Source organism: Typopeltis vanoorti, chromosome 2 (genome assembly GCF_054136105.1).
Source record: "Typopeltis vanoorti isolate ZY-2024b chromosome 2, IOZ_Tvanoo_1.0, whole genome shotgun sequence".
Taxonomy (NCBI): Eukaryota; Metazoa; Arthropoda; class Arachnida; order Uropygi; family Thelyphonidae; genus Typopeltis; species Typopeltis vanoorti.
Genome location: NC_143550.1, coordinates 71,257,320 through 71,278,708, shown reverse-complemented (window position 1 = coordinate 71,278,708; position 21,389 = coordinate 71,257,320). Strand labels below are relative to the sequence as shown.

The window sequence follows — 21,389 nt, the reverse complement described above, 5'->3', positions numbered from 1 at the left end:
TTTATTAAATATTTCTTCTGTGTACAGGTTAAGGAGAATCGGAGAGAAGACATAGCCTTGTCTCACACCTTTCTGAACTGGAAATTCTTCTGAGGTCTCTATTTATTCTCAAAGGTGCAGTCTGTTCCCAGTAAAGATTAGTTAATAGCCTAATGTCTTTTCCATCCATGCCTATTTTTGAAAGGATTTCAATTAATTGTTCATGTTGGACATTGTTGAATGTCTTTTTGTAATCTATGAAGCAGAGGTACATACCTTTCGTTTTTCTAGATATTTTTCTATGATGGTTCTGACGTTGAAAATACATTTTCTTGCCTACATTTTCCTTGAAGCCACTTTGTGTATCATTTATTTGTATGTTTATTTTTCTTTTATTTTTTTCAAGAATAATGTATAGGAGGACTTTTGATACTTGACTGATGAGGCTGATTGTCCTGAACTCTTCACATCTTGTAGCTTTTGTTTTTTTTGGGGAATTGGAACAAAAATTGTGTGATTAATATCTTTGGGAAGAAATCCAGTCTCGTATATTTTATTGCATAATTTGTTAGAAATTTCAGTCCTCCTTCATCAAGAGCCCTCAACACTTCTGCCAAGATGTTATCTATTCCTGCAGCTTTATGTGGTTTTAGTTTTCTGATGGCATATTCCTTCTAAATGAGTCTGTTCAGGAATATCATTTCTTTGTTGTTCATATAATTTCCTTGTGTATTCAATCCATCTTTCCATGATTTCTTTTTTATCCATTAGAATATGGTCTCTTGAGTCTCTAATGACACTTGCATTATTTGTCTTGCTTGTCATTTCTCTGATCTTTTCATGCATTTCTCTACTTTTGTGTTTTCTATCAAGGTTTTCTATATCTATACATTTATATTTAATCCATTCCTCTTTGGCTTTCCTGCATTCTTTTTTTATTTCTTTATTCATGCTTTTATGTTCAGGTTTGTTCTTTAACTTTTTTCTTTGTTCCATCCACATCAGTATTTTTTCATTTATCCAAGGCTTATTCCTTTTCCTTTTTAATTGTGGGAGTGTATTTTTGGCTGCTTCATTGATGCTATTCTTGAATGTTTGTCAGTTCATGTTAATTTCATCAATTGGTGTTATATTTTCTGTGTGAGTTGTGGTGTCAGACTTGTTAAGGGCTTTTGTGAATTCTTTTATAAAGCAGTCTTTAACTTGTTGGTTGTTAAGTGAGTCTGAATTATAAGTTTCTCTTATGAATGGTTGGCTTGATATCTTAAGTTTTATTTTGATTTTTGCAATCACTGGGTTGTGGTCCGATCCTATGTCTGCTCCAGGATATGTTTTTGTTTGTACTATTGCATTTCGGAATCTTTTGCTTATTATTATATAGTCAATTTGGTTTCTGTAGATGTCCCCAGGGCTTTTCCAAGTATATAGTCTTCTGGGAGGATGTTTAAACAGTGTTTTAGCAATTATTAGGTCATTGGTTTCACAGAATTGAAGTAATCTTTTACCTCTTTCATTTCTGATTCCAAGCCCTTGGTTTCCCAAGGGCTTGGAATCAGAAATGCAAAATGAGATTTTTTTCTGAGCCCACTTTTGCATTTAGGTAGCCCATCATTATAATAACATCATCTGACTTAGCACTGGAGATTGCAGTTTGGATGTCTTCATAAAATTGTTCGAACTCTTCATCTGGGTGATCTTGGGTTGGTGCATATGCTTGGATAATATACAGGTTGAATGGTTGTTCAGTTATTTTGGCTGTTATGATTCTGTCATTTATGGGCCAATATCCCTGTAGAGATTTTGCAATTCTATTACTTAGGACAAGCGCTACTCCAATAAGGTGTAAGTCACTGCCAGAGTAGATTATAGTGTGATTTTTTTCTTCTTATTATGCCTGTATTTGTCCACCTCACTTTACTGATACCTGCAATATCGGCCTTCATCACTTCTAATTCCTGGAGTAGGTTATCTAATTTGCCTGCCTTGTAGAGTTTGCTGACATTCCATGTTACTATTTTTAAGAGATTGTTCTGGTTTTCAGACAAGGGACATCTGAGAATATCCTCCCTGGAGGGTTTGGGATATTATCTTCATACACTACCTTAGTAGTTCTTGTCTTACAATTCCTGGTTTCAAGCTCTTCTTCCCTGTAGCTATAAGAGCTGATGGTTGCAGGGGTCTCAACCACATCTCTAACTTTATATTGTGACATGTGTGTTTCATGGTTGACAATGGATAAATACATGGTGAGGCTCCGATCTCTTCCACAACGGCTGGCCACAAGTCCCTTAGATGTCAGGAGTGTGCCCTCGATGTGCCACACAACTTGCTGTCATGCCCTTGATGCCATTGATCAGTCAATGTGAATTCTTCTGCCATCTTGGCCATTCCAGACTTCGTGCACATAAAGGGTGACATTCCCTATTCACAGCATTCTATATTGTTAATACTCTCTCAAGTTTCTCTATTCGGCTTTGAAATAATGTTGGATTCAATATCCTCTTAATTTGAATAATTTTTTAAGGCAGTTATTTCATTATATGGTATATTGCGTTTTGGTGGTTTAGCTTTGTGTAGAATATTTGCTATATCTAAGCGCACATTATTGGCCATTAACGGCAGAAGATTGTAGATGCTCTGTTCTACCTTCATTATGATTTCTAAATTTGGAATCTGTTTAGGTGTGACGGCAAAGTTTATGTCCTAGACTGAGAGCCTTCTCGGCTTCTTCAGTGAGTATTTATAGATTTACGACTACGCGGTCTTGCTGAAGTTGTGGTCGGAACCTCGTGTGTTGGTGCTGTTGTAAGAGTTCATATTTTTTTAGGTGTCTGCTTTTAACTTTTGTAAATTCTTTTTTTGCTGCAATTTCATGAGATGTGATGTAGGACAGTCCACATTTCAGGATTTAAGATGTTGATTAGTTCTTCTTGTAGAGCGGCAATGGAGCTGTTTAACTTACTAAGCTCTGTGCGAGTAGTGACGATTTGTTCTTGGAGAAGCACTAAACTTTCCCATCGATAAATATAATGTGCCTTTGCTAATTGTAACTTTTCTTTAAATTTGAGAAAATCTGGAATGATATTGCTGTCATGGCATCGTTTAAGGAAGGCCAACCTGTTCAATTTTCTGGACAATTTCAATTTCAATTTACCAAACCGTTGCGCTTTGTATACAGTATCTTCTCCGTGCAGAATCATCAATCTCACAGATAAGCTCAGGTGTTGATGGTTATTCATGACTTAAGTTTTTAAACGGTATTAACAACACCAAACAATTTAATCAAAATATGTTTTATTAACTGCTTATATTTCGCTGAATTTCAGATCAGCATCATCAGAACACAACACACTTGTACACGTGACATGAGTAAGTAAAACAATACAATTGCAGTGTACAAAAGATCTAAAGTCCTATTTATAGTGCCCTCTAATGTTGGGAAAAAAAAATATTAACAGTTATGTAGGAGTTGCTCTTAGGATGACAGTGTCCCAAATTTTTGGCAAATTAATGCAACCATACTTGTTCAGGTTAGGAGAATTCTTCAAAGCCATTGCTGACTGAAAAAATAATCTTTCAGATCTGTAACAACTCCTAAATAGCACATTTGTTTTCTTCCATCTAATCTTGGTGAAGGAGTATCCAAAGCATGGTCTGCCAGTCCTGACTTGCCATAGTAATAATAGCGAATGTATTTTTTATGTTCTTCCAGGTGGATGTTAACTGATCTTCCTTTTTGTCCATAGTATGCCAAGTCACAGGGAACTTCATACACTCCTGGAAGAACATAAAAAATACATTCGCTATTATCACTATGGTAAGTCAGGACTGGCAGACCACGCTTTCGATACTCCTTCAAACAGGATTAGATGGAAGAAAACAAATGTGCTATTTAGGAGTTGTTACAGATCTGAAAGATTATTTTTCCAGTCAGCAATGGCTTTGAAGAATTCTCCTAACCTGAACAAGTACAGTTGCATTAATTTGCCAAAAATTTGGGACACTGTCATCCTAAGAGCAACTCCTACATAACTGTAATATTTTTTTTTTCCAACATTAGAGGGCACCATAAATAGGACTTTAGATCTTTTGTACACTGCAATTGTATTGTTTTACTTACTCACTGTCACATGTACAAGTATGTTGTGCTCTGATGATGCTGATTTGAAATTCAGCGAAATATAAGCAGTTAATAAAACATCTTTTGACTAAATTGTTTGGTGTTGTTTCTTTTGGTTGTCAATGTCTAGAACTGCACAAAATCTGAGCCAAGATTTTTGTAAGCATGTTGTAATAAGGGTATTTTTCATTTATCTTCAGACCACATCCCCATCTACATCTATATCATCATCATCATCATCAAATTCCTGCCATGTACCCTCAAGGGGTGTACAGGATATGATAGTACTACATCTATATATATATTATAAATGTGTTTGCAAAAAAAAAAAATAAGTAACATTCATATAACAGTATTTTATGTTTTCATATTTCATGACATACTTATCACTAATAAATGCAAGTTGAATGAAAAAATGTTGATTATGAAATGAAATCCTTAATTTTTTTTATTTTACTTTATTTATTTATTTATTTTTTACTCTAGGAAGGAAATCCACTTGGTTTCACTGTGCTAAAATTTACTGTCATGGATAATGATGCACCTCCAAACACAGGTCCTTTCACTTTTGATATCTTATCTGGAAATGAAGATAATTCTTTTAGGCTAGTACAGCAAGATGCTACTTTAAGAACTGCTACTAAATTTGATCATAAATTTCGCAGTGAGTATTTGCTTCATGTTAGAGTGTCTGATAGTGGGCTCCCTCCTCTTTATAGTGATGCTTGGGTTAACATTACAGTAATCGAAGAAAGCCAGTATGCTCCTGTTGTTACACCTCTAGATGTATCTGTTAATTCATACCTGGACAACTTTCCTGGTGGAGTAATGGGTCGTATTCATGCAACAGATCAAGATCCTTATGACAAACTGACATACAGTATAGTTTCATTACATAATCATTTATTTACTGTTGACAGGGAAGATGGGACCTTAGTTGCTCTGCCTGGGTTGGATGTTGGAACTTATGACGTTAATGTGAGTATTAGTGATGGAAAATTTATTACTTATACCAATGTGGCTGTAGAGGTTGTTATGGTAACAGAAGATGCCCTTAAGAACAGCATTGTTCTTTGCCTTGATGATGTAACGCCAGAAGATTTTCTTCTCACATATAGGAAAGGTTTCCTTCGTGGACTTCGTAATGTTCTGAATGTGCGTATGAAAGATGTGGAAATTATTAGTTTACAACCAACACTAGAAGACACCTCAAGGCAAAAACGTAGTGCTCGACAAGATTTAGATATAGTATTTGCAGTCCATAAAGCATCACATGGATTCTATCCTCCAAAAATGATAAGAATGAAAGTAAATGAAAAAAAGGAACAGTTGGAATCAAGTATTGGACTCAAAATTGTAAAGGTAGGATACAAATTTTAAAATGAATTTTCCATTCAAATTTAACTCTAGATCATTAATCTATTTTGGAGAGATATTGCAACAAACTATAAAAAAAATTGATAAAAAAATTTTAATTGTTCATATAATACATGTGCCATATATTGACTACAGGAATGCTTAAATGCATGGAAAGGCTTATATGCTCGTTGTATATGTTAGTTTATTTTTAAGGTATTGATGAGAATATAGGCCAATAAACTGATAAGAACAGAATACTATTTATTAACTTATATGCTGATATGTTGCTGGTATTATATCCAGCATCTTCAGAGCACAAAACAGGGAGATATTTGCACAGTCACACCATCATCCATCTCAACAGTATGTTATCCTAAAAACACTAACCCACAGAACTAGAGTGATTTGTTCCAATGACAATGCTCTCACTGCTGAACTCGCTGACTTATGTCACATCTTCTTAGCCAATGGCTATAATCCCCATAGGATAGAAAAAATACTAAATGCTCTCAAGAAATCCCCCCACTGTCTATCACAGAAGACTACAGCAAAACAGTCATCATCCCATACATTCAAAGCACATCTGGAAAGATATCTAGAGTGCTTAATAAACATCAGCTATGCGAAGTATTGAAACCTTATGTCAAATTGGCAATGCTCATCCATTCACCCAAGGACAGACCCTCTTCTTTATCACATCCCGGAGTCTATGAAGTGCCCTGGTCATGTGATCAAGCTTACTATGCACAGACAGGAAGAACTGTGGACATCTGCCTCAGTGAACATAAAATTACATCCAGCACTGTCATTATGGCAATTGGGTCTAGCAGATTATGCCTTAGATACTCCTGCACATAAGATCAATTGGAAAAAAAACAACAGTGCTACACAGAAGTCGTTATAAATCAGAGAGATTGTTTTTGAAATCAACAGAAGCTTTGAAACATATTCCAAACCTCAACAAGTATGGCTGTATAAATGTACCAGAAATTTGGGAGGCAGTCACCTTAAGACCTAATTAATACCTGCTTTCTCTCTCTCTGTGTTTTTTTTTAATTTTTTTTTTCCAACATAGATAGCACCTAATTAGGACTTTAGTCTTTGTGTTGTTCATTGCAATTGTTTAAACAAGTCTCATTGTTATACCAGATTGTTGTTATTTTGCATACTGTGGCAAACTGTTTTTGTGCTCTGAAGATGCTGGATGTAATATCAGCAAATAAGTTAATAAATAGTGTGATTTTCTTATCAGTCTGTGTTCTCGTCACGACTAGCCAGGCTGCCCAGCCTGACTGGCCGAGTGGTTAGCATGTCCGCTCTCCAGTCAAGAGGCTGCGGGTTCAAATCCTGCTGTGGGCATGGATGTTTGTGATTGTCTGTGGAAATACCAGTGGTGGCAGTCAGCAGTAGATGGCGTTGGTATAGTTGTGGTCAATTGGTGGATTGTGAGTGGTTGTAGAGTAGATGTCCGCCTTTGATGAGTCTTTGAACTCCCTGGAGGTGACAAATAATAATAATTTGAGAATTCTTCACTGAGACAATATCATATGCCAGACACGACAATTTAGTAAATGGAAGTTAAAATTGGCACAGCAACTGAACAGGTTAGCCTTCTTAAAGAGGTGTCTTGGCACAATTTAATACCAAACTGTGTCAAAATTAAAGAAAAAGTTTCACTCAGTGCATTTACAAATAAGCAAGTTTAGCACTAACTACTATGCGAACAGATTAACGCTGCTCACATGGAGCTGTCAAAAATAAATTCAATGATCAACACTCTACATGACAAATTGTGTGCTATCTTAAACATGGAAGTGTGGGATATCCTTGTCAGCATCTCTGATGCAATGGCTAAAAAGAATTTGTCAAAGTTAAAAATCGGCACCAGAAAAAATTTGAAATTATCAAATCACATAGTGCTACGAAACAACTGCAATTACAACAAGATCGCATTGTTGCGAATTTATCATTGGTAGCCTTAACCAATGAAGCTACTAGTGCATTAAGATGATGACACAATTTTGCCATTACTCCCAGGCAAATTCCAAAAGCCAAAATAATGGCTTTCATTGAATGGGGAATATACAACCTGCCTCCAGCAACAGCCAATTCGTTTACATGTGGTCAACATCCTAATCCATTCCAAACCTCCTCAAAACAATATCCCACATAAGGTAATCATTACTTTAAAAGAGCTACACAGTAATAACCACATTGTTATAACTAAAGCAGACAAAGGGAATGCAACTGTGGTGATGAATTCAATATAATATAAAAGCAAAACATTGTTCATAATATAAAAGAACATAACCCTACTTTTTATATGTGATCTGAGTCTCGCATAATGGATTTATATAATGCGGCATTTCTGTGGAACCTAACATCCATGTTATACGAGGGTTACGTATGTTAAGAAAGTCTAAATCAGATTATGAGAGAAAATTAGCTTAGCAGGCCAAAGTAAATCCAAAAGAGTTTTTTCATTATGCAGCAAGTTAGAGGGGAAAAGATTATGGTAGGAAGACTTTAATCGATACTGATGGTAGGAAGGAGACAGAATCCAAAGAAATTGTTCAGTTACTAAATAGATCATTTTGCAAAGGCATATCATCCAGATAAAGATTTTGCAGTTGCTCATGTGACAGAGATACATGTCAAAATTGAGGTAAATGAGCAGGAGGTGATCAGCATATTGAAAAATATCAACGTGAATACAGCAGTGGGACCGGATGGTATATCAGCCTGTGTACTACATGAATGTGCAAGAGAATTGGCATTGCCTTTGATGGCATTGTTCATTCTAAGTCTCACTCTAACAAGGTTCCAAGGGAATGGAAAGAGGGTAAGATAGTTCCATTACATAAAGTCGGCTCCAATACAGAAGAAGCAAAATCATGCCGATTAATATATCAAGAGCAGTTGTTAAAGTATCGAAAAGTTGGTTAAAGGTAAATTCAACATAGCATGGATCAGGATACGGTACTCTATATTGGGCAGCACAGCTTTGTAAAATAGTAGGTTTTTGTCTCAGTAACTATTCACATTTTATAAAAATATAGTGGAATTGGATAAAGGAAATTTCATAGAATAGCACATGTTAAACTATTACAAAAGTTTCAGGAAATGGATATGAAGCTAGTAGCATGGATGGGGGGGGGGGGGTACTTACTGATTGACAGACAGACAGCAGAGAGTAGAATATAGTTGAGTGGAAGAATCTAGAAGAATGAGGGTGACTAGTGGAATACTTCAGGGTTCTATATTAGGGCCACTACTCTCTAATTTGTATATCAATGATATAGTGAAAGAGTTGATGAGAAATATTCAGTTGTTACCTCATGATGCAAAACTGAGGAGGCAATAGTTGGTAAAGGTAGACTTACCATGGGCAAGTGGACAGGGTTATTTGTTCAAGCCCTGGTTTGGGCTGAAAAGGTTGCATACTATGTGTATCACATTGATGGTACTCAATTGCAGGAGCCCTGGTTTGGGCTGAAGAGGTTGCATACTATGTGTATCACATTGAACTCAGTTGCAGGAAACTGATGAGACTAGAGACTTGGAGATAATAGTGAACAAAGGGTTGAAGTTCAGAGGTAATATTGCAAAAGTTGGAAAATAGATCCAAGGATTATTGGGATTTCAAACATGCCGACATATAAAGATAGGGAAGTTATTATCCCTCTTTATAAGGCTATGATTCAGCTGCAGCTTGAATACTGTGTACAAATTTGGTCACCTGGGTTCTTAGGGATCAGGAGGTAGTAGAGAGGATTCAGAGATGAGTGATGAAACTGGTGATAGGTATGTGGAATGCTCCTTGTGGGTTACAAAATTTAGGTGACAGGTGGAAAAGAGGAGACATGATGGAAATTAGATATTAAGAATAAGACTTATAAAAGTGGTTTTATAAAGTTCATGCAAAAGAAATTTTTAATTATATGACAAATAGTCAGAAAACTAGGGATCATCCATGGAAGTTATGTAAAAGTGTGGTTAGTAAGGATGTGCAGACCAGATTTATTCCGTGGAGAGTGGAACAGAATTATTTTGAGTGCCATGACAGTGAATGAGTTTAAGAACAGGTATCATAGGTTTGTGTACAAATGTTAGTATGGGCTTCCCCACAGTGAGCCTGCAGACTCCATGTAGATACCATATAATAATAATAATAATAATTATTATTATTATTAACATCTGACCTCCATGGAGTCAGACTCATTGTGGGAGACACACACACTATTACACACACAAAGCTCATCCAACTATGCCTTAAGCTGATTCAATGTGTGTACATTCACAACACACTCAGGCAATGCATTCCACTCACCAACTGCCCTCCATGCAATGAGCCCTCTCCTCATTCCTCTGCTCACACCCTCCTTTTACAGTTTCCAGGAATTGCTTCCTTCTACTCCCTCCTTCCTATTCTATGGGAATAGGAAGGAGGGAGTAGAAGGAGGGCAAAAATTTCTTCTATGGTAATTGGTAACAATCTCCAACTATCTGATACATCTCAATCATATTCCCTCCCCCTATTTATGAAGGTTCGCAGTTTACATTCTTCTCTGGACCCTTTCTAACATATCCTTGTCATCATGAAATCCCAGTGACCAAATCTGTGCACAATAATCCATATGAAGCATGATCAAGGCCTTATACAATGACATCATAACCTCTCTATTTCTGCATATCAGGATCCTCTGCATCATTGCCATTATCCAATGTGACATCTTCACGACTTGTGCAATGTGGCCCCTGAATTTCAGGTCTTTGTTCACCACCACTCCCAGATCTCTCATTTTCTCTACCTCCTTTAAAGTTTCCCTACCAAGTGTATAATTTACATCCCATCGTTGCTTACCAAATTTCAAAACGTTACACTTTGCAACATTGAACTGATAGTTCCACTTACCTGCAATCTATTCAAGTTCTCCTGCAAGGCCATAACATCTGCTTAATTCTGCGTTGCTCTTCCCAATTTTGCATTGTCTGCAACAGCTGCATATCACTAGTTAAACCCATCCCAATATCATTAATATACAAAATGAACAACAATGGTCCCAAAACTGACCCTTACAGTACACCACTAGTCACTTTTCTCTTACAGGATACAGCACCTGCATATACAACTTTCTGATTCCTATCTGACAGCAAGTCACTAATCCAGCTCAGAAGTCTGTTATCCAATCCCATATGTTTCAATTTATTTAATAGTTTGTCATGTGGGGGCCTAACAAAAGATTTTGCAAAATCCAAGTACACCACTGTATATGCATCTTCCTTGTCCAAGGTATTTGCCACCGTGTTATAGTACACGAGTAAGTTAGTAAAACATGATCTCCCCTTCACAAACACATGCTGATTACCACAAAGAATGCTGCTATTTTCAACCTAATTCTGCATCCTACTTCTCACTAATCTTTCTGGTGCCTTCATCACAACTCCAGACATACAGATTGGCCTATAATTTGAAGCCACGGCCTTATTACCATCTTTATGCAGTTGAACAATTTTACCTTCTTTCCACTCCCTTGACACCTGTGCTGTTGTAAGACTCTTATTAAACAAGCATGCCAATGCTACTGCCAATTCCCTGGAATGTTCTCTTAATATAATAATAGAAATAATAAATGGAAAAACTTTCTACAACTATCACTTCAGTTGTAGTTTGGGAATTGGGAAATAAACAGATGAGCTATATCTTTGCCAATTATCACTAAGATAATAAATATATATATATATATATTGATGCATATAGGACATGGTTATTGACATGTTAAATTTAGCACAGGACTCCCAAAGAAGCCCCTCTCTTGCTGTTTGTGCTTCAGCTTCAAATATTTTAAATGCTAATGATTCGAGTCAGTAGATTGCAGGGGGATATTCAGTTGTTTGTGGATGATGTGAAGCTGGGAATGGTTATTAGTAATAGTGCAGATGTGGTAGTCATGCAAGAGGATTTGAATGAGCTAGACAGATGGGCAAATGACTGGGGTGTCAGTTTAATGCAGCAAAATGTAAGGTCTTGAGGGTTTGGGACACTGCATACTCTATTGGAGGAGATATACTTGAAGAAGTAGGGGGAGACAAGAGATCTGTGGTTGATGATTGATAGAAACCTGAAATTCAAGGGACATATTGCAAAGATGGTGAAAGTAACACAGAGGATTGCTGCAATAATGAGAAGGATGCTGACCTGCAGAGATAAAAGAGTTATCATTCCATTGTATAAGACTCCAGACCACACTTAGACTATTGTTCTCAGATTTGGTACCCAGGATTTGAAGGGGATAAATTAACTGTGGAAAGGGTACAGAGGCAGATAACAAAGATGGTTTCAGGATTGTACAATGTTAGTTATGAGGATTGGTTGAGGGAATGTGGACTGCAGAGTTTGGTAGATAGAAGAAGGAGAGGTGATATGATTGATACTTTTAAACTGTTGAGAGGTGGTTACAGGGTTGAGACTGGGGAGTTCTTTCGCTGGGTTGAATAGTGAGAAGGAGTGATGACAAGGGACCATCTCTGGAAGTTACGAAGGGAAACTGTGAGCAAGAGGGTAAGGAGTGGTTTCTTTGCATGGAGGGTGCTTGAACTGTGGAATGCATTGCCTGATAGAGTGGTGAGAGTGAGAACGGTCAGTGAGTTTAAGGAGTGGTATGATAAACTTTGTGTTTCCTAGGAGGGACCTCCCACGATGAGTTTTGATAGACTTTGTGTTTCCTAGGAAGGACCTCCCGTGATGAGTCTTTTGACTCCTTGGAGGCCTAAATAATAATAATAATATTTTCATTGACAAAAATAAATAGTTCTATAGAACTATTAAATTGTCATAACAATTTTTATCTGAGATTAATGGACTTCAGTGTGCATATCTTGTGTAGTTTCTCATTGCAAAAGTGACAGTTATGTGAAAATATTTGTTCAAGATTGTCACCATGACTATTTTGAGTTTCTCGTAATGATATTCGCCATTTAAGAACTCAGTTATTAGCAATATCATAAGGGACTTTGTGGCATGCAGTATTTGCGGCATGTATGCGTCTCGGGAATTAGATATGTGGCTTGTAAAAGAGAGAGGAGAGCGTATATGCGCAAAATGCAGGCAGTTGGAGGAAATAAGTGCATTAGAAATATCGATATCCGACTTTGTTGCTCCAGAAAAGGGGAATGAATGTAGGAAGACAAGTAGTGTGATAGGAGAGAATGAAAAAAAGATATATATGAATGAGAAAATAATAGTTGATAGTGTGGAAGGTGTGAGTGACTGTGAAAGTTTACGAGAAGGTTTTGTTTGGGAGAGTGAATTTAGATTAAGAGTGACTGACCTGCAGAGGGAGATAGATAAGTTGAAAGAGGAGGTGGAATGTCTTGTGAATGAGAGCAGAAGTATGAAAGATAAGATTAGGAGAATGGAAGAGATAAATGCAAGGAGAATCAGAGTAGGAGAGAGAGAGAATTTAGGGAGTATGAGTGAGAGGTATGGGGGTGCTTGAAGAGGAGAGAATGGAAACAGTAGAAGAGAGGGAATGAGAGAGAGGTATGGGAATGCTAGCAGACGAGAGGATGGAAACAGTAGAAGAGACGGAATGAGAGAGAGATATGGAAGTGCTAGAAGAGGAGAGAATGGAAACGGTAGGAGAGATGGAATGAGAGAGAGGTATGGGAATGCTAGAAGACAAGAGGATGGAAACAGTAGGAGAGACAGAATAAGAGAGGGATATGGAAGTGCTAGAAGTGGAGAAAATGAAAACATAGGAGAGAGGGAATGAGAGAGATGTATGGGAGTGCTAGAAGAGGAGAGGTATGGAAATGCTAGAAGAGAGAATAGCAGAAGTGGAGAGGGAATGAGAGAGACCTATGGGAATGAAAGAAGAGGAGAGAATGGAAACAATAGGAGAGAGAGAATGGTAAGAACTATAATGTATGGTGACTCAATGATCCGTGGTGTTCAAGATAGGATGCGTGAGGAGTGTTTGCCAGGAGGAACAATAGAAAGGGTGGCTATGGCAATTAAGAGAGGTGAAAAGGTGGATGAGATGATTGTGATGGTAGGAACGAATGACTTGAGTAGTAATGTAAGTCAGGCAGCGAGAGATATGAGGTTTTTGCTTGAGACTGTATGGAAGAAGACAGAGAGAGGAAAAATAGTGTGTGTGTTGCCTAGGTATGATAATGATGAGCTGAGCAGAAGAGCGGTGATATTGAATGGTATAATAGCAAGAATGTGTGACAAGAGAGGACTGGTATATATGGATGCTTGGAGTGCGTTTGAGGAAAGAGAGGAATTGTATGAGAGAGTGAGACCATTTACATTTGAATGAGGAAGGACATAGGCATCTGGAGAGATTGCTGTTCTGAACGAGTCAGTGTGTCCCAGGGAGGATGATAGCAGGGGTGGCCTCTTGTGGGAATAGATACTTGGGAGAAGGGAGACGATGTCAGGTAACACTGAGTGCAGTGGAGTCTAGAAGGGATAATGCTGGGTTAGAAACAATGGCATTTATATGCTTTATACTAATGCCAGGAGTATCCGGAATAAGGGAGAGGAATTGGTAACGCAGATAGTATCAGCCTGGCGAAAAATTATTGGGATCACTGAGATGGTTGACAGAAGGAGATATAATAACAGGAATAGAAGTCACTGGGTATAGCATTTTTCGTCAGGATAGGACGGGAAAGCGTGGCGGTGGGGTACTGCTTATGATAAGTGATGACCTATGTCCTCTAAGAGTGGAGGATTTGGAAGGAAGTGAGATAAATGATTTTGAGAGCATATGGTGTGAGGTAGGCAAAACAGGATATTTAGTGGGGTGTTGCTACAGACCCAGGAGCATGGAGGATGGGGACCAGGAGATGTTTAGACAGCTAAGTTTAGCAAGTGCAAGAAGAATGATTGTTATCGGAGATTTTAACTACAGTAGTATAAATTGGAGAGAGGAAGATGCATGTAGCAATAGTGGAATGGAATTTCTAGAATTCTTGAGGGACAAATGTCTTAGGCAACATGTAACAGAGGGAACAAGAGGTTCAAGAGTTTTAGATTTGGTTATAGCATTAGAAGAGTTGATAACAACTGAGATGACATCTCTCCCACCAGTTGGAGAGAGTGACCATATGGTTTTGACTTGGAAAATGAATAGACATGCAGGAGTATCAAAGAGACGGGAACTTATGTGGAATTATAATGCAGGTGATTATTCCCGAATCAACTTCCCGAAGTTGACGTCTAAGACGTCAACTTCGGGAAGTTTCATGGAGGAAGGAATTGGAAGGCCTTGATATCGTCAGTGCGTGGGAAATTGTGAAAGAATATTTGTTAGCAGCAATGGTAAATTGTATACCACGAGAAGAGGACACAATTTGGAGTAAAGTGGATGACAAACAATATTAAACAGGAATTGCATGTGAAAAAGAGGCTATGGAAGAGATAAGGAGACAGGTGAAGAGAGGATGCGTGAAGAATATAAGACACAGGCCAGAAGAGTGACTAGTGTGGTAAGGAAAGCGAAACTGGAATATGAGAGGAGGTTGACCCTAAGATCCAAAGAAAATCCTAGGGAATTTTTTAGCTATGTGGCCAGTAGGAGGAGAAATGACTGTGGAAGAATGATATTGTGGGATAAAAATGGGAATAGAGTGACTGATGCAGAGGGCATAGTGGAATTGTTCAATGACCACTTTATTGGAGTATTTCATCCTGGAGGAGTCGGTGTTAATGCTAGAGGGATAGGGCAGGTTCAAGGTTTAGAGGTACAGGAGGAGAGTGTGTTTCAGATACTGAGACCTCTGGATGTCAATAAAGCTTTGGGACTGGATGGTATTTCACCACGAGTTTTGAGAGAATGTGCTAGGGAACTGACAGTGCCTTTAACCTGGTGATTTTCCATTTCTTGTTTCTTTCAGTGAAAGTCTGGCTTCGGCAAAGGTGCCCAGGGAATGGAAGGAAGGTAAGATAGTGCCATTGCATAAGTGTGGTAACAGACTGAAGTGTATAATTATAGACCAGTCTGTGTGTCATCAGTAGTTAAGATCTTGGAGAAAGTAGTGAGGGACCTGACAGTGCCTTTAACCTGGCTTTTCAGTGAAAGTCTGGCTTCGGCAAAGGTGCCCAGGGAATGGAAGGAAGGTATGATAGTGCCATTGCATAAGTGTGGTAACAGACTGAAGTGTATAATTATAGACCAGTCTGTGTGTCATCAGTAGTTGTTAAGATCTTGGAGAAAGTAGTGAGGGACCGTATACAGAACTGGGCAGATGACGGTAATGTTATCTGTGAGAGTCAACATGGATTTGTGAGGAAGATGCTCTTGTTTTAGCAATATGCTAGTCTTTTATAATAAAGTTACAAGAACATTAGATGAGGGAAAGGCATATACTGCAATTTTCTTAGACTTAGCAAAGGCATTTGACAGGTGCCACATGATAAGCTGATATTTAGGTTGCAACACATGGGTCTGGATGTCAGATTGGTTAACTGGATTCGGGATTGGCTCTCTGATAGGTATCAGAGAGTTGTGTATGGTGGAGCAGTTTCAAGGAGACAGAAGGTTACAAGTGGAGACCCACAGGGCTCAGTACTAGGACCTATATTGTTTAACCTTTATATCAATGACATTGCTAGTGGATTGCAAGGGGATATTCAGTTGTTTGTGGATGATGCGAAGCTGGGAAGGATTATTAGTAATAGTGCAGATGTGGTAGTCCTGCAAGAGGATTTGAATAAGCTAGATAGATGCTCAAATGAATGGGGGTATCAGTTTAATGCAGCAAAATGTAAGGTCTTGAGGTTTGGGAAACATCGATGGGATGCTACATACTCTATGCGAGGAGTTATACTGGAGGAAGTTGGGGAGACAAGAGATCTGGGGTTGATGATTGATAGAAACCTGAAGTTTAGGGGACATATTAGTTTAGAAAGAGGGCCATAATTGCCAGTGACTTTATGCGTGGGTTATGCATGGAGAGTGGTGTGGAATTTGTGGATGTGTGGAATGAGTTCGATGGGTGAAAGGATTTATATAAGATGGATGGGTTACGTTTGAATGGAGTTGGTGTACGGAGACTTGAAAGAGTATTGATGATTGATGTGGAAGTGGATCTACAGACTCAGGGAAACTAGATTTATTAAGAGGGGGGGGAGTAGATATGCAGACTTTAGGGGGGCAGTTATGAATGAGTATATTATGCCCGAGCGAGTACGAAGGACAACAAATCAGAATGGGATAGTTAGTATAAGGCATCAAAGTAGTGATGGGACAAATGGGCTTCTGCAATTCATGTACACTAATGCCAGGAGTATTAGGAACAAGAAGGAAGAGTTTTGGGCCATGGTTGGCACTTCCAGGCCACAGGTTGTCGGTATTAGTGAAACATGGCTGACAGAAGATGATAAAGCTAGTGGGATTGAATGCGATGGGTATAGCGTGTTCAGGAGTGACAGGGTGAATAAAAAGGGGGGAGGAGTGTTATTGATGATAGCTGATGAGCTTCAGCCAAGGAGTATAGAAGTTGAACTGCAGGATGGGGAAAAAAGCACATTTGAAGCTGTTTGGTGTGAGATAGAATCTAGCAGAACAAAATATATAATTGGGTGCTGCTATAGACCGGGTGATGGAGTGGATGGTGGGGATAGTATGCATAAGCAAATAGAAGAAATGAGTGGAAGGAGGGTAATTATTATGGGTGATTTTAATTATGGTAACATTGACTGGAAAGAGGAGAGGGCACATGGGAGGAAGGAATTGGATTTTATGCGGTTATTAAGATACAACTATCTACGGCAACATGTATTGGAAAATACCAGGGGGCAGAGAGTGCTGGACCTAGTAATTGCAACTGAGAATGTGGCTGTAACGAACATGACCATGTTGCCACCAATTGGTGAGAGTGACCATAAGGTCATGACTTGGGAGGTGGCTAAAGGAGTCGAATTTACAATTAAGACAGGGTACATGTCGAATTACCGGGCTGGTAAGTATGACAAGCTTAGGTGTGTGCTTGGCTCAATGCCATGGCATGTAAAACTGCAAGGGCTGGATGTTGATAGTGCATGGGAGGTGGTTAAGAACTGTTTGCAGGAGGCAATGGTTGACTGTATACCAAGAGTCCGAATAATAAATCAAGTAGGGGTTAAATGGATGAATAACACTATTAAGCTTGAGCTGCAAAAAAAGAAACAATTGTGGAGGGAATTTAAGGAGAAGGGTGACCATCAGGCGCAGGAACAGTATAAAGCTCAGGCCAGGATGGTAACAAGGGTGGTAAGAAAAGCAAAAACAGATTACGAAAGGAAATTGGCCACGCAGGCTAAAGAGAATCCCAAACAGTTTTTTCAATATGTTGCAAGTAAAAGGAAAAATGCTCATGGTAGAATGATCTTAAAAAATGCTGAGGGTAGGGAGGTAACCGAATCAGTCGATATTGTGGAATTACTGAGCGAGCACTTTGCAAGCGTATATCATCCAGGTGGTGACTTTGCAGGAATGGAAGAACCAACAGTTTATACTGGAATTGTGATGAATGAAGTAGAGGTAACTAGTCTATTACAGAACCTCAATGTCAATACATCTGTGGGATTGGATGGTATACTAGCTCGTGTTGTACGTGAAGCGGCCAAAGAATTGTCAGTGCCCTTGACCATTTTGTTTAATTTGAGCCTCAGGACTGGGTCAGTCCCAAGGGAGTGGAAAGAGGGGAAAATAGTTCCACTGCACAAAGGTGGTTCCAAGGCTGCTGTTGAAAATTACTGGCCAATCAGCATAACAGGAATCATTATCAAGGTCTTAGAGAAAATAGTCGAGAGGAAAATATAAGATTGGATAGAAGAAAATGGGATACTGTATCGGGGACAGCATGGTTTTGTGAAGGGTAGGTCATGCCTCAGTAACTTGCTCACGTATTATAACACAGTGACGGCTGAACTGGATAAGGGTAATGGGTTTACAGTGATTCTACTGGACCTTGCTAAGGCCTTTGACAGGATACCACATGGAATTCTAATCAGTAAATTGCAGCATATGGGAATGGACATAGGGTTGGTGAGATGGATAGGAGGGTGGTTGACGGAGAGATATCAGAGAGTGGTTTACTCAGGAGTAGAGTCCACAAGACGGCCTGTGACTAGTGGTGTGCCACAAGGATCTGTTCTTGGACCACTGCTGTTTAATTTGTTCATAAATGATATAGGAAAGGATCTGAGAGGAACAGTTCATTTGTTTGCGGATGATGTGAAGTTGGGTAGGGCAATAGTGAATGCAGATGACGTCAAAATTTTGCAGGATGATTTGGATAGATTGGAGGTCTGGGCTAAGGAGAATGGATGTCAATTTAATGTGGCAAAATGTAAGGTTATGCATTTTGGGGTGAAAAGATTGGCGGCAGTTGTCTGCATTGTTGGAACCGTGCTCCAGGAAATTGATGAGGCACGAGATTTAGGAGTGTTGGTGGATAAGGAATTGAAATTTAGCGGACACGTTGCAAAAGTGGCCAAATCAGCTCATCAAATCATTTGGTTGCTGAAGAATATGTTGACAAGCAGAGACAAGCAGGTTATTGTTCCTCTGTATCGAGTCTTGATAAGACCCCATCTCGACTACTGTGCTCAGATTTGGTCACCTAGGTTTCTTCTTGATGGGGAGGAGGTGGAGAGGATCCAGAGGCGAGTGACCAAGATGATAGCAGGTCTGTGGAATGAACCGTATGAGAACAGGTTGAGGATTTGTGGGTTGCAAAAATTGATTGATAGGCAGAGGAGGGCAGATATGATTGAGACATTCAAATTACTGAAGGGTTTCTATAAAATTAATTCAGAAGATATTTTTGAGAACAGGGCTGGTTGTGGGAGGACTAGGGGACATCCATGGAAACTGGGCAAAAGTGTGGTTAGTAAAGGTGTTAGAGCTGGGTTCTTTACTTTTAGAGTAGTGAATGAGTGGAATGCGCTCCCTGAGTCTGTGGTGGATGCTGTGACAATGAATGAGTTTAAAGCGAGGTATGATAGATACTGTATGAATGTCGAATAGTTGTGATGAATATGATTTGGGGCCTCACTCGATGAGTCTAATGACTCCCTGGAGTTGCCCGTAATAATAATAGTAGTAATAATAGTAATATTGCAAAGGTGGTGAAGGTAACACAGAGGATTGCTGCAATTATGAGAAGGACACTGACCTGCAGAGATAAGAGGGTTATCGTTCCATTGTATAAGTCTCTGATCAGACCACACTTGGATTATTGTTCTCAGACTTGGTTCCCAGGATTTGAAGGGGATAAATTAACTGTGGAAAAGATACAAAGACGGATGACAAAGATGGTCTCAGGACTGTACAAGGATAGTTATGAGAAAAACGGCTGAGGGAATGTGGACTGCAGAGTTTGGCGGATAGAAGGAGGAGAGGTGATATAATTGAGACTTTTAAACTGTTGAGTGGTGGTTACAGGGTTGACACTGGAGAGTTCTTTCACTTGGTTGAACAGCAGGAAGGAGTAATGACAAGAGGCCATCCCTGGAAGTTACGAAAGGAAACTGTGAGCAAGAGGGTGAGGAGTGGTTTCTTTGCATGGAGGGTGGTTGAGCCGTGGAATGCATTGCCTGATAGAGTGGTGAGGGCGAGAACGGTAAATGAGTTTAAGGAGTGGTATGATAGACTTTGTGTTTCTTAGGGGGAACCTCCCTTCGATGAGGCTTGACAGACTTTATGTTGTTAGGAAGGACCTCCCACGATGAGTCTTTTGACTCCATGGAGGCCTGAATAATAATAATAATAATAATAATATCAGATATTATTAGTGCAGTAATTTAAACTATCATGTTACTTCCAGTTATTTTAAAGGAACATGTTCGCTCTCTCAAGTTGCTTTCAGATTTCTTCATCACCATCTTTCACATTCCCTGCCATACAGCAACATCCAACTAAATATCTCTTGCTGTCAACCTCCACCTCACACCACACTGCTTCAAAATTCTCCTACTGATGATGGTGGTAGAATTATGTGGACATAATTCTCCTACCATCATCAGTAGGATATTATCTTTCTTTAACCATGCTTCACTTATTCCAACAATTTTAGGGCAGATATATACCCAAACATGAAACAATTTATCTTCCTTATTTCTGATACTCCTTGCATTTTACACACAGCTTAACACAACATAAACACAATAGTTCACTATTAGGTCTGTAACTAGTCCTCCCCAAGATGCCTGTTGGTTGTGATTTCCTCACCACTCCACCTGCCCTTCCCAATCATGTTTATCTCCACTCACCCTATATATTTTCTCAATCTCAACTAACCCCTTACAACCTGATCCATTCCATTCCTATGCTAATCATCCCCATTCACACATTTGCTGCTACTCCCAACATCCACTCTCCCTATGTCTTCCTGGTCATCTTCCCATTTCCTTGTTCCTCTTGCATTCCCATTCTCACATTACTACCATTTCCATTGCCAAGCACTTTGGTCTCTTCAGTTCCACTCTCCTAATCTTTCACTTCACCTCTTACTACTTTTGATCTCTTGCTTGCATCAAACACTGGCCTTCGTACTAGCAACAGTTTCACAAATTCACTCACTCTAAAGCCATTTAGGTGCAATCCATCACTTTTGTACAGTTCCATTCTTCCCTCAAATACATTTCACACATCTACAAACTACACTCCCTTCTCCCCACACAGCTCTGCCAGCAGTCCTATTCATGATTCTTGCCCTCTGTCTCAGCTCATCATTGTCATATCTTAGCAACATACTAACAAAGTTGATTGTTCCCTGAATTTTCAACTGCCTCTCCACTGCCTGCGAGTTTTCTTGCTGAAGTCTCACGGGTGTTACATAGACTTGTATTCTCTTTAATCCATAATGCATAATAATAACTATGTCAGTCTATTCACATTCTCCTTTATGATCTCTATATCAGTTACATAAA

General features: G+C 39.0%; 1 protein-coding gene across 1 annotated transcript in view; it reads left to right on the top strand.

Annotated features, from left to right (window-relative positions):
• The window catches only part of kug (FAT atypical cadherin kugelei), a 599,114-nt gene that overhangs the window by 450,529 nt on the left and 127,196 nt on the right, over positions 1-21,389 (top strand). The window contains exon 25 of the mRNA XM_090401756.1: positions 4,586-5,461. Within this exon, the coding sequence (XP_090257882.1) occupies positions 4,586-5,461 (876 nt within the window). The remainder of the gene's footprint in view (positions 1-4,585; positions 5,462-21,389) is intronic.